Source organism: Gracilinanus agilis, chromosome 1, assembly GCF_016433145.1.
Source record: "Gracilinanus agilis isolate LMUSP501 chromosome 1, AgileGrace, whole genome shotgun sequence".
In the NCBI taxonomy this organism is placed as follows: Eukaryota; Metazoa; Chordata; class Mammalia; order Didelphimorphia; family Didelphidae; genus Gracilinanus; species Gracilinanus agilis.
Window position 1 is genome coordinate 436852378 of NC_058130.1, and position 13505 is coordinate 436865882.

A 13505-nucleotide genomic window follows, 5' to 3' on the forward strand; every position below is an offset into this window, starting at 1 on the left:
GAAGGAAGGAAGGAAGGAAGAAAGAAAGAAAGAAAGAAAGAAAGAAAGAAAGAAAGAAAGAAAGAAAGAAAGAAAGAAAGAAAGAAAGGAAAAGAAAGAAGATATTTTAACCATTAACTATTACCATGAACATCAACAATCAAATTGAGTTATTAGAAATGCAGTGCCAAGTATTCTGAAACAGGGTAATTAATTCATTTCTTCTAAATGCAAAGAATCTTTTCAATTGATAAATTAACATTCCATGTAATTCAGCAATTTATTAACACCAACTGTGTGCCAAATAAAAACAGCTTCTATCCTCAAGGAGTTTACAATCTACTACAGAGAAACATATGTGCAGATAAGCACTTATAACTATATAAAAATAATTTAAGATTAGGAGGAGTGAAGGGGTGGGGCTGTCAGAAAAGGCCTAGATTTAGGAAGTGTCATTTGGACTGAGCCTTGACAGATGCTAGGTCTTTTAAGAAGTAGAGATAAGAAAATAGAGTATTCTGGGCATGGAGGACAACCTGTAGAAAGACATATGTACAAAAGATAAATGCCATATGTGGGGAATAATTGGTGATCAATTTGACTGGAAAGAAGAATATGCAAAGAGTACTATTGTAAAATCAGTTTGGACAAGAAAATTGGAACCAAATTGTGATGGACTTTAAATGCCAATCAGAGAAAAAAATTTAATCCTAGAGACAATATGAAGCCACTGAAATTTCTTGATCAGGAGAATGATATGGTCAGATCTGTGTTTTAAGAATATATCAGTTTGGCTGGCATATGGAGCAAGGAGCAGAGAAGGACAAGACGGGAAGAGAAAGAATGATCCATTAAATAACAAACATTTATTAGGTATCTTTTATGTGCTAGGTACCGGGTATATATAAATAGATTTTAAAAAATAGACCTCAAAGAACTTTTATTCCACTGAATGATAATTAGAAGACCAATTAGGACATTACTACAACAGCACAGGTAAAGGTGCTGAGGGTCTAAACTTGTGTGAAGCTCTGTGAGTAGAAGGAAAGGAACAATTCTAAAAAAATGAATATTTCATCATTTCTATCCTTTTTGCATACAAGCAAGTCCACTAAAGGTCGAGAGAGAGAATATTTTATTTGGTCGTCTTTTATTGATGAATAATTTTGCAGTTAATTTGATAAAACTGTCAATCTTTAATAACCTTTTCTTAGGATTCTGAACCTTTTGTGTGCCAGGGACCACTTTGTCAGGCTAGTGAAGCTTATAAACCCATGTATAAAATAAAATACAGAGGAGTATAAAGGAAATCTATTATATCAACATGTAATTGACATGTTTGACATGTCATAATTGACATGAAATTATAAAAGATTACAAGCGAGTTCTTAGATCCAAATCAAGAACTCCTGCTTTACACAAGTGGAGTTCTTTTTCCCTGGATGGTAGGATGAGTTCTTTTAGCCTAACTGAGGTCCCTCTCACCTTCCCATCTCACTTCTGGGAGAGAATCGGCACCATCGTGGTAGTTTCCATGAATACCAGGCATATCTGTATAGTCTAATTATTATTAAGTAAAATTGCTAGAGTCTGCAGAACATTAGGAAAAGGTGATTTACTGAAGTAAATAGCTTCTTACAGAAAGGAAAGGCAAACATGGTATTTAAAGGTAAAGAAAATGTATTTTGCTATTGAAAACATTTTTGCATGTTATAATTAAAGTTAAGAAGCTTGCAAAGATTTTTTAGCACAAAGGAAACCCGATTAAATAAGGTTCCAGCATAATAAGAAAGGAAAGGATTAAAACCATCAGCCTGACTAGGTATTGCCAGCTTGGCAGCCCCAGGATTGCACAGAAGGGCAGCATTCACCATGTCTGATAAGGAGAGAGTGTTCAGCCTGCTGCTATTCTTCTACCTCAAATGCAGACCAAAGTTCAGCCATCATTCTCTCATCCCTATAAAGGTTTGTAAGTGACTGATAATCCACACTTGTAAAGATAAGCACAGATTTAAATGAATGGAGTCCCAGAAAAGCAAAGGTTGAGTCCCAGAGCAAACATCTTTGAGTAAACATTAGCCTTGATATTGCAGGGTTAAACGGAACTATGAATGACTGAAAACAAACACGGAGAGCTGTTAAACAGCATTGGGAAATCAATGGCAGGCAGGCTAAAATTTGGTGGAAATGATAACATGGATTGTATATCTAAAAATGACTTGAAAATATATGAAATTTAAACACATACGCACACAATCCAACCAAAGAGGGCAAGCGATAAGTGAATTTGTTTTCTCAAAATGGACTATACAAAATGTGTTACTGTTTAGGCTGTGAGAATAAGCAATGCTGACTTGCAGGCTTAGGCAGAGAAGGGAATTTTGTGTTGTTATTAGTGGATCTAAGCTGCCTATAAAAAGTATGCTGAGGGAGCAGCTAGGTGGCTTAGTGGATTTAGAGGCAGGCCTAGAGATAAGAAGTTCTAGATTCAAATCTGGATTCACATACTTCCTAGTTGTGTAGCTTTGAGCAAGACACTTAACCCTCAATGCCTAAGCTTAGCACTCTTCTGCCTTGGAATAAATACACAATATTTATTATAGGAGAGTAGGTAAGGTTTGTTTTTTTTAATGTATGCTGATAATTGAGGCAGGAGCTGAGTTTTGTTGTTGTTGTTGTTTGGGGTGTTTTTTCTCCTGAATTGTGTTTTATTTTACTTTGCCAACGGTTCCTGGTTCACCTAATATGACCAACCCATTTTTATGAAGCAACATGGTAGAGGAGAGAGTTAGTGGGCTTGGAATTATGACTTGGGTTCATAATACCTCTCAGCTACTTCCTAGCTCTGTGACCTTGGGCAAGTCACCTTCAATCTTTTTAATCTTCAATTTCCTGGTAGGTAAAATGGGGATAAAAATATCACTTCCTAGTATAGTTATGAAAATAGAATGAGATTTTAAAGAAATATATAAATTTTAGTTATTTATTTTGCATTAGTTATCTAGAACTATTAATGGCAGGTCAGAGGGAAAAAAGGTTGTCTAGTTATAGTTGGGAGTTGGAGGGAAGTGGTGTATCCAGCCACTTAATCCAATGACAACACATCAGAGAAATTCAGTAAACTAATTGTTTGCCAACTCACTTGAATATGAAAAATCAATGTTGATACTTAGAATAAAAGTGAGAAGACAGGCTTATGCAAACACAATTATATTGATGTTGGCCTAAAAATTGTGAGTTCTATTTAGTTACCTAAGTGATGTTAAATACATTTTTTTTGTCCAAAGTCTTTCAGTTTTGCTCTAAAATATTCCCCTAATGTAGCAGGCTGCCATCAGCTAGCCCTTTCATTTTGTCAAGGGTAGAACTGGAAATTAGGCTGAGTTTTCTTTGGCTAAAGCAGCTAGGTAAAGAGGGAAGACCTTGATACCATATCAGGATGACTTCAAGGAATCTTGGCTAATTAACCTGGAGGGGAAAAAAAGACTTAGAAGGGGACATAATAGTTCTTGTTAGATATTTTAGAGGCAATAGAGCCAAAAATAAAAGGATGTTACTTGTGCTGTTGCTCCCTGAGGACATAATTAAGAGTGAAGGGTATGTTAAAACAATACAAAACAAAACACCAAGTCAGGTATGAGTAGAAAGGTAAGAGAGACATAATTGATGAAGAAAAATCTTTGTTAAGGAAACCAGTCTTAACAGTTTAGAGCTATCCAGAAGTAGAATGAGCTGCCATGGTAGGTTGAGGGTTCTCCTTCACTCTTTCTTAAGATAAAGTTGGATGGCTACTTGGGGCTAAAAAAGAGGAAAGTCCTTTCCTAGAGAAGGAAATGGCAAACCACTCTGATATCCTTACCAAGAAAATCCACTGGATAGCTATATTTCATGGGATCACAAAGAGTCAGAACAACTGAACAAAGATCCTTTCCAACTTTATGATTCTGGGATTCAGTATTATTGTTACAGATTTCATTTGTATTATGATTTATTTTTACAGAACATTTTACAAGTGTTTATTCTCAAAACAACTTTCTGAAGCAAATAGGGAAAATATTATTCCCATACACTCATAAAGTATCTGAGTCTAAGAGAGATTAAGTGAAAGGTCACAATAAATAAGTGGTAACTTTGGCACTCAGTCACAACTCCAGGGATCTTTCCACTCTTCCATGTGTTCCAGGAAGGTCTTCCTAAGAAAATAAATTATTATTTTTTTAGCACAACTCATTTTGACTAATCTTCAATAATGATTTTACAAATTTTAATGGAATCATGACCAACAACAGATAAAGAACAAGGGTCAGAATAGAAGATTAAGCATAAAAACTAAGCACTTGTTTTCCATCTTTAGTGTAACTTCCAACCTCAGTCAGCTCTTTGTAAGTTTTTGCAAAAGAAAATATTCATTATAAGAAAGAATTCAAGAAAATATATAGGTAGTCAGACTTGCCTAGGCAAACTATTCATATGGAATTAGTAAGTTCTTGATCATTTATAGGGAAGAGTTTACTTCTTTCCTAGTAAATGTTTTAAAGCTCTGATTCCTTTATTTTGATAGCATATTATATGCTGACATTGTTGGATTCACCCGCCTCGCTAGTGACTGCTCTCCAGGAGAACTGGTGCACATGCTGAATGAACTCTTTGGAAAGTTTGATCAAATTGCCAAGGTGAGTCACTGGAGGAAACACCCTCTGCTTTATTGTGTTGATCTGTTGCTTCTTTTTTAAAGTTCACCTTTTCAGAAAAGTGCTGTTCATGCACCGATTTGTAAGTACGCCAAGTAGCTTTCCATTACACTCATTCTGCCAGAGATCTATAGCAGCAGTGATGAATTCTATTTTCTTAGCTAGCATAGCATGAAATTATATTTCTACATCAATCAGTGGTGACCAGTAGTAGTACCCTACAACAGAATTATATGTCACTTTTCATGATTTGATCCTACTTCTCCAGATGCTACTAAAAATGAAATCAAGTACAAACAATGTGTGGGGGAGAGGAAACAAGAGAGAAAATAGAAAAGGAGAAGGACAATATATTTCACATGAGTATAGATTCATGAGAAACTAGAAATTGGTTAACTGCTTCTTGTATATATTTCAATAGGTCAGCAATCTAGTTTCTTCAAACCATCCAAAACCTAATAAATACTGTCTTGGGACATCTCTGGAAGCTTGAAGTGAATTGACATACTTCATACCAAAAAAAAAGACATATTTTATCATATGTCATTTTAATCCAATCATGTATATAATAGGCAGCTAAGTTGTGGAGTAAATAAAGTGCTATAATGGAGTCAGGAAGAGCTGAGTTCAAATGCAATTATAGACACTAGCCATACGCCCTTGGCAAACCACTTAACCTCTGTCTGTCTCAGTTTCTATGTGTGTAAAATGGAGAATATAATAGCACTTACTTCCCAGAGATGTTATGAGGATCAAATGAGACAATATTTGTAAAGTGTTTTGTAAGCCTTAAAGCAGTATATAAATATAAATGCTCACTATTATTATATAATGAGTTCCTGAAAAGTAAAAATCAATTTGCCTATCTCTGTTTTACCACCTATGAAAGGTCTCTTTTAAAATCTCCTCTATATGTATTTCTGCATTTTCTAATGCAGAATGCAAATCTGCATTTCTAAGTCAAAAAGTTAGGGATATGGTACACTTACCCAAGCCCTCCTTGGTTTACCAATTTTAAGTCTTTCATATACATAACTCATCAAGAACTTCTCTTTAAGAAAGTGTGACACTCAAATCCAGTATCACACCCTTTCTTTGCTGCCCTCTCATTTGACTACTTTGCTACTTGGAATAATTGGCCAAAAGAGTGAGAAAAAAAGGGTCAGCAATGATGTGAGACTCACCTTCAAGCAATTGTGAGTTCACTTGTGTTAATACTCTCTCTTTCAGTATAGACACAATTCCTACAATGTCTTCATTGGTGAAACAAGTGAGCCTTTTATGGCCAGCTCTTCACTTAACTAGATTTATCCTTAGAGAAAAGCCAGACAATCTGTCATGAAGCCATTCCTGGTATAAAAAATGAGCCAGACTTTGTGGTGTTCTTTTATAGTTTTTAAGAATACAGGGTCACTTCTATGCCAAATCAAGCCATCTGAATAGGATTAGAGTAAATAAAATATATCTTATATGCAGGGGGAATAATTCTCCAAATCTTACAGATGTGACCAGAGTAAAGATGTTCATAGAAATATCTATTCCAAATATGTTTTTTTAAATCCTATATGTTTAAATACAGCTTTTATAAATATTGCTTCATGCAAAGTATAAAGAACTGGACATAGAGTCTAAAACTACTCAGTGAGGAAATAGAATCAGGAAATTCTAACCTCCCATAGTTGTTGTAAGGATAAAATGAAATCGTATTTCTCAAGTACTTTAAAAATGTAAAAATACTTTATAAGTGTTTATTGTTTAAATTATTATTCTAGCTGTTACTTGATTCAGGTATTAAAATGTTTCCATCAAGAAGTTTTTTTGTTTTCAAATCATGTTTGTTACAATGACATTCAGTTAATTATTAAATAAATATATCCAGTCCTACAGAGCTTTAGGAAAATTAAATCTCGACCTTGGGCATCACACTTTTTAGTTTTAGAAATCACTAACAGGACAATTTTACAAGAAATCTAATTCCAGCACCCTTGATAGTTTGGTAGGCATAGGCTATATAACAAGTAGCACCAGGGAATTTATAATGTCATCTTTGCTGACAAGTCAAATCCAAAAGATATCTAGTCTTTTGAAGGGAGGCAATTGGTAGCATGCAAACTAATGTCTTCCTTTCCTGGTCCCCAAAGTAGTTTGGACAACTGTCTTGTGAATCTCTGGGATGTTCAAGAAGGAATTAGGAGAATCATAAGCTACTTTCCACCCTCATTCTCAAAAAAAGGAAAAAAAAAAACCTTTCCTGAATTCCTTTGCTAGATAATCCATGAGGCTACCATTTGTATTTTTGCCACTGCCAGGAAGCTAAGGAGTGATAATTATTCCCTTCTCTTTACTCCAAATAAGAGTCAGGGATTCCCAAGAGCTACTGGGAGTTCCCCAATAAGGAGTTATGTTCTAGCTTCCAAATTGTTTTCCAAGTACCCATGGATAAATAGTCTAGCTACCTTGGGTGTCATTGGCCTAGGAGCAAGAGGATCAGCCCAGTGAGCAAACTGTTTATTAAATACAACAATATATTGTGAAAAACAAAATTAAAATGTAAAGGATCTCAAGCAAACAAGAGCTCAGTGCACTGAGCGAATACTGTTTAATGCAGACTTTAAGCTATGGAAAATTAATTCAATGTATTTTTATGAATTTCATATTCTGTTATGATTCAGAATCACTGTTTATGAAGTAGGAGAGAGAAGCTTTATACAAGAGATAATTGTTTGCTTTCTTTTACTGACTTAAAATAATGTTATCAGGCATTGTTAGGCTCAGACTTTAATGTTATCTGAAGTAAGCATGAAAAGAAGTGCAGACTTCTATTTTTATCATCTGAAAGAAAAAGGGCATAATGGGCAGACTAAATTAGATTTAAGACTAGATATAAAATAAATATGAACTTTTTTCTTTTTCCTTTTGTGAACACATGTACATGTAAACTTTTATGAAGAACTCTAAGTGTATTTGGTACAGCCAATTTTGGGGGGTTAAAAGGGGTGTACATTTTCTTCATTTTAAGATTATAAGTAGAAACTCCTTAATTGAAAATTGGAAATGAGAGCATGCCTTGACAAACCACATGAAAGGTCAGACAAGAATCCTTTGACCTAGTAAAATTAATTCTAGTTTTACTTTACACCCCAGCTTCTGAATAAGTACAGACCTCTCTAGACTATTCTGCCCGCCCTTCTGTTGCCTCCTTCTCTCTTCTCCTTTCTCAAAATGGTCAATGGGAGAAGAATAATAATGGAAAATCATTCCATTTAATTTTTCTTTCATCTCAAGCAAACATGACTATAGTGTTATCAGTAAGAATAAAACCTTTCATATTACATGAATCCAAACATCATATCAGTATGCAAGGACTTCAAGATACTTACTTCATATTTGTTTTTTTTTTCCTTTTCAGGAAAATGAATGCATGAGAATCAAAATTTTAGGAGACTGCTACTACTGTGTGTCTGGCCTCCCTATATCTCTTCCAAACCATGCCAAGAATTGTGTGAAAATGGGACTAGACATGTGTGAAGCTATAAAGTAGGTGCAAAGAAAATATTTAGGCTTAAAATTAAAATGATCTGAATGTTTCATCTTTAACTATATTGTTTCTTTAGGATAGTTATAGGTACATTTTTGAAATTCAGAATTATTTGTGATAATAAGGCTGGGACAAAAATGTATGTTCAATGATGGGACAATGACTAAATAAATTGAAGCATATAAAGATAATGTAATATTGCCATGCCATGAAAAATGATGAGTATGAAGAATTCAGAGGAAAATAGGAGAATTTGATGAAAAGATACAGAATGAAGAATTCTGAGCTAAAATAATAATGTATATGATGATCTCAATAATAGTTTTAAATCATCTTGGAAAGACAATGCTGACCAAATTCAACATTCAATGTTTATACCACACTGCTCAATCTCTCTTTTCTGTTATGGATCCATAACACAACTGTTGTTATTGTTGTTGTTTTTCAGCAATATATTTGGTAGAATTTTTTGGGAACTACCTTGTGTCAAAAGAAAATATCAATCTATTTTAGAGACATAAACATAATACTTTAAATCTAGAACTATAGATAATTTCTAATCAAAACCATTTATATTACACCTAAGTAAACAATTTATGAGTATAGTCATATCATTTAACACTTTTGGAAGCCAAAGAACATACCATAAAATCTTGAGAATTAGAGCTAGAATGTCACACACCTATATCCTTCATTTGGCAAGTAGGAAAATTGAGGCCCATTCTGGACCAGCTAGGTGTCAGAGTGGATAGAGGGCTGAGCTGAAGGCAGTAAGACCTGAGTTCAAATCCTGCCTCAGAAACTTATTAATTGTATGTCCTTTGACATTTAACATTTGCTTGCCTAAATTTCCTCTGCTGTAAAAAGAGGATAATAACAGCATGTATTTCAATGAGTTGTTATGAAGATTAAATGAGAAATTATTTGTAAAGCACTTATTATAGTCCCTAGCATATAATGGGTACAATATAAATGCCTGCTATTATTATTATTATTATTATTACTATTATTTTATTTTATTAACTGACCTGTTGAGGAGAGGGGTAGTGCAAAATTTTATGTTCTTAATTAAGTTTTAAGAATAGCAGTAATCATTTTCATATAGCTATATTTTAGTATATAGTTTACCTCTTTTTCCTCAATTATTTCCCCTCTAAAATAAAACTAATCATCATATTTATACATCCTAGTGCTTTATATATTTGTATTATTAATTTTAAAAAAGAGTATAAATGAGCATGCCCAGGAAGATAAGTGTATAGTACATGTCAATATGTATATAAATCAAATATAATCAAATATAAGTATATATCAAATATAAAATTAAAAAATCAAATGTAATATCAAATATAATATGAAATATAAATCAAATATAATCAAACATAAAAAAGAAAGCTAAGAAGAAATAGCATAAAGTAAGGTCAATAGTGATTAGAATATATGTGTAAATAAAGTTTTCTATCCTTTCAAGTTTCAGAATTTGATAATATTGATATGGAAAAAAAGGAAATGATGGTTTCAGGCTATTAGATGGTTCAGTCTGATAACTAATTTCCCCAGCAGATCTCCCATGGTTAAAGGAGCCTCACTAATCTCACTGGTTGTACAACTCAACATTTTTCTAAAAAATATTATTCATTTGAAAAAATGCTTTGTCTGTCTTATTATTAGGTATATTTGTTTCATGCTCAGTGAGCCTGTTTCCTCTGTCAGGAGCAAGAAGGGAAACTCTGATCTGGGTTTAATAACATTTTTCAAAGTTTATAGTTCTCCTTACAATAATAGATTGTTGCTCTTACTCTTCATGGTAAGGCAATAAGCAGCTCCAATTTACTTCATGTTTTCTCCTAAAGTAGAACTCTTTCATTGTCTCTAGACCAAAGATAATGAATACAATGTGACTGTATCTTTTTATATATTCACTTGCATGGGTATTTTATATTTATGGCAGACAGATGGTACAGTGCATAGAGTGCTGGAATTTGAGTTAGGAAGACATCTTCCTGTGTACAAATCTGGCCTCAGATACTTACTAGCTGTGTGACCCTGGACAAATCACTTAACCCTATTTGCCTCAGTTTCCCAATCTATCGAATGAGCTACAGAAGGAAATGGCAAATCACTCCAGTATCTGTGATCATTTTGAACCAATTATATTAATTAAATTTAATACTTGGATATACTGCCTTTACTTAAGTTCTTATATATCACCCATTATGACAGAATGGATAGAAATCTAGTCTTGTAGAATTAGGACCTTGCAAGTTAGTTAAGTCCAGGTCACATAGGTAGGAAGTGTCTGAGGCTAGATTTGAACAGAGGACATCCTGTCTCTAGACCTGCCTCTCAATCCACTGAGCCACATAGTTGCCCTCTCTATGTCCTTCTAAAAAGTCATAGGGAAAGAGAAGTGTTGTGACCTGCTGTTAAATTTCCCACACCAATGCAATCACAGATTTTGTGTTCACATAGAAATAGACTTAATCTCTGTTATTAACATTTTATTCATCACTTTCTTAGTCTAGAGAATCAACAAAACAGTAAATTAAGTCCTGTTTTATAGTATTTTCTTATTTCCAAGATACTGATGCTCAAATTGAAAATTTAATGATTTGTTTTCAAAAGCTGATTCAAGCTGCCTCCAGCACACTACTGAACTTAACCCTAATAGGTGAAGGTCAGCAAAGAACTCAAGGATGCAGAGCCAAATAAAGCTGGGCTGACCACTGTACCCATAATTTCAGCAGGGGCTCGTGTCTAACGCTGGCAGAAAGCCCTAGTTAAGGAACTAAATCTGGAAAGATGAAAAAAAAATCAAAGAAAATTTCAACCATTGTAAAATTATACAAATAAGGAAATATTTATTAAATTTCTTCTATATTTCAGGTACTGCCCTAAGCATTTTCTAATATCATCTCATTTGAGCTAATCTAATCAATTCTAAACCTTTAACAGCTATAGACAAAGACTGAAAGGGGAAAAATGTATTCTCATATATTACATGAATACAAAGAAGTGAAATAAGAGATAAAAAGATAAATAAAAAATCTACAAGAAAGAATTTTAAGAACACTAAGTTGATTAGAAGAGAAAGTGGTAACTCATCTAAAAATGAATTCCTTGAAAAGTAAGACACACTAAAGAGAAATTAAAGACTCCACGGGACAGCAAGATGTTAGAACAAAAACAAAATATTAGAAAAATAGAATAGAACATAGGATATCTTATATGAAAGACAAATGACCTGGAAAACATCTCGAATAGAGATAATTTGGAAATAAATGCAATCCCAAAAAAAAACATTATTAAAAAAAAAGACCTGAATGCCATATTTTGAGAAATCATAAAGAAAAACTCTTCAGATTTATCAGAATCAGAAGGCCAAATAATGATAGAAATAATACACAGATTACTTCCTGAAAAGAACCCCTAAACTCCATAAAAAATAACTTAGGAATGACATAAAAATTCAAAGCTTCCATTTTAAGCAAAAAATAGTCTAAGGATACAGAAAGAAGTTAAAATGCCATGTTATTAAAATGTAATCCTAACATTAGACCTGACTGACAGTTCTAAAAGAAAGATCTTGAATTACAATATTTCAAAACGTCTTGAAATATAATATTCCAAAAGGCAAAAGTTATATGCTTAATATCAAGAATAACATTCTGTAAAGTTAGCATAATCCCCCAAGGGAGGGAAAGGGAAAATGAACCTCTAATACAGTGGTTCTCAAATTTTTTTGTGTTAGGATCCCTTTAAATTCTTATGAATCAGAAGACCTCAGATAGTTTTTGTTTCTGTAGGTAAATATCTGTCAATATTTACTGTATTAGCAATTTAAACCTACATTAATATATTTATTTGATTCATTTAAGAATAATAATAAATGTATTACACAGTAATACACATAACATTTTGATGAAAAATAACATTTTCCAAAACAAAAATATAGTAACAAAATGGCAGTTTTGAATATTTTTCAAAACTCCTTAATATCAAACAATACAGAGTTTTCATATATGCCTCTACATTCAGTCCTTAAAATATGTTGTTTTGATTAAAGTATATGAAGAAAATTTGTTTTCATAAAGATATGTAGTTGGAAAAGGGAAGATTGATTTGATTAGACAAATAATGTCAGTATTGATATGAAAATAGTTTTGACCTTCTGGTCTCCAGAAGTCCTTGGACTACCCTAGGAGAACTGCTACTTTAATAGAATAGAAGAATTTAGAAGTATTTCAGATGAAAATACCATAATTAAATAGGAATTATAAATAAAAACACCAGTCCAGAGAAATCTAGAAAGAAATGACAAAAAGAGATGATTTTTGAGTAGTGTAAATTGTCACAAAGTGAGCAAAAGCAAGAGAAACATTTATTCAATAATATTATGAAGAAAAACAACTTTGAGAGATTTTTTTCAAAACATATCAAATAAGTGACCAATAATGATTCCAAAGAATTTATGATGAAGTGGTTGTGCTGGGGAATAGATGGGATGTTTCAGGGTTAACAGTAGTAAAGCTACAATAAAACAAAGCCATTAAACAGAAGAGAATAGAGAAGGAAATAGACAAATAGAACAATTTTGAAAGTAATATTTAGAATTTATATTATTTGGGGGTAATTAAGAAGCTCAGTGGGTAGAGTTCCAAGCCTGGAGATAGGAGGTCCTATGTTCAAATCTAGCCTCAGATACTTCCTAGCTGTGTGACCCTGGGCAAGTTACTTAACCTCAGTTGCCTAAAACTTACCCCTTTTTCTGCCTTGGAACCGATACCTGTATCTAGTCTAAGACAGAAGATAAGGGTTTTTTTTTCCTTAGGAAAAAAAAAGGAATTTATTGCAAACAAGAAGGGTGAAATGGAAATATGTAGTTTATTTTTAAATCTTTACTTTGTATTCTGTCTGTATGAAAATTCTTTTTTGTATATAGAATTTTTTTTCAAAATTAGCTGATTTGATTACTTACATTGTGATGATCAAAATATTTCAAATACTTTTCAATGCCCATACTTCTTACTGTCCCCAAAATGATCATTACCCTATGCTTGTCTTTTGATCAAGGCAATTTTCAAACTAGTATAAATACTGCTTTCTTGTTCTTTGCTCTACTATTATTTAAGAGTCCCAAGTCTCTGCTTTTCAGTCCAGAGATGAATATGGTCAAGATATCTCCTTTGTTGGCTGCTAGCAGTTGCATTATACAACACAATTTAGTTCATTATAGTATTATTTTTTAAACTATATGAAAAAAATGTGAGTGATAGAATGTCAGCTGATTTGGTTAT

General features: G+C 33.0%; 1 protein-coding gene across 1 annotated transcript in view; it reads left to right on the top strand.

Moving 5' to 3' along the window:
• ADCY2 (adenylate cyclase 2) overlaps positions 1-13505 on the top strand; it is a 574349-nt gene that overhangs the window by 422117 nt on the left and 138727 nt on the right. Inside the window, exons 6-7 of the mRNA XM_044681919.1 lie at positions 4541-4652; positions 8080-8207. Of these exons, the coding sequence (XP_044537854.1) occupies positions 4541-4652; positions 8080-8207 (240 nt within the window). The remainder of the gene's footprint in view (positions 1-4540; positions 4653-8079; positions 8208-13505) is intronic.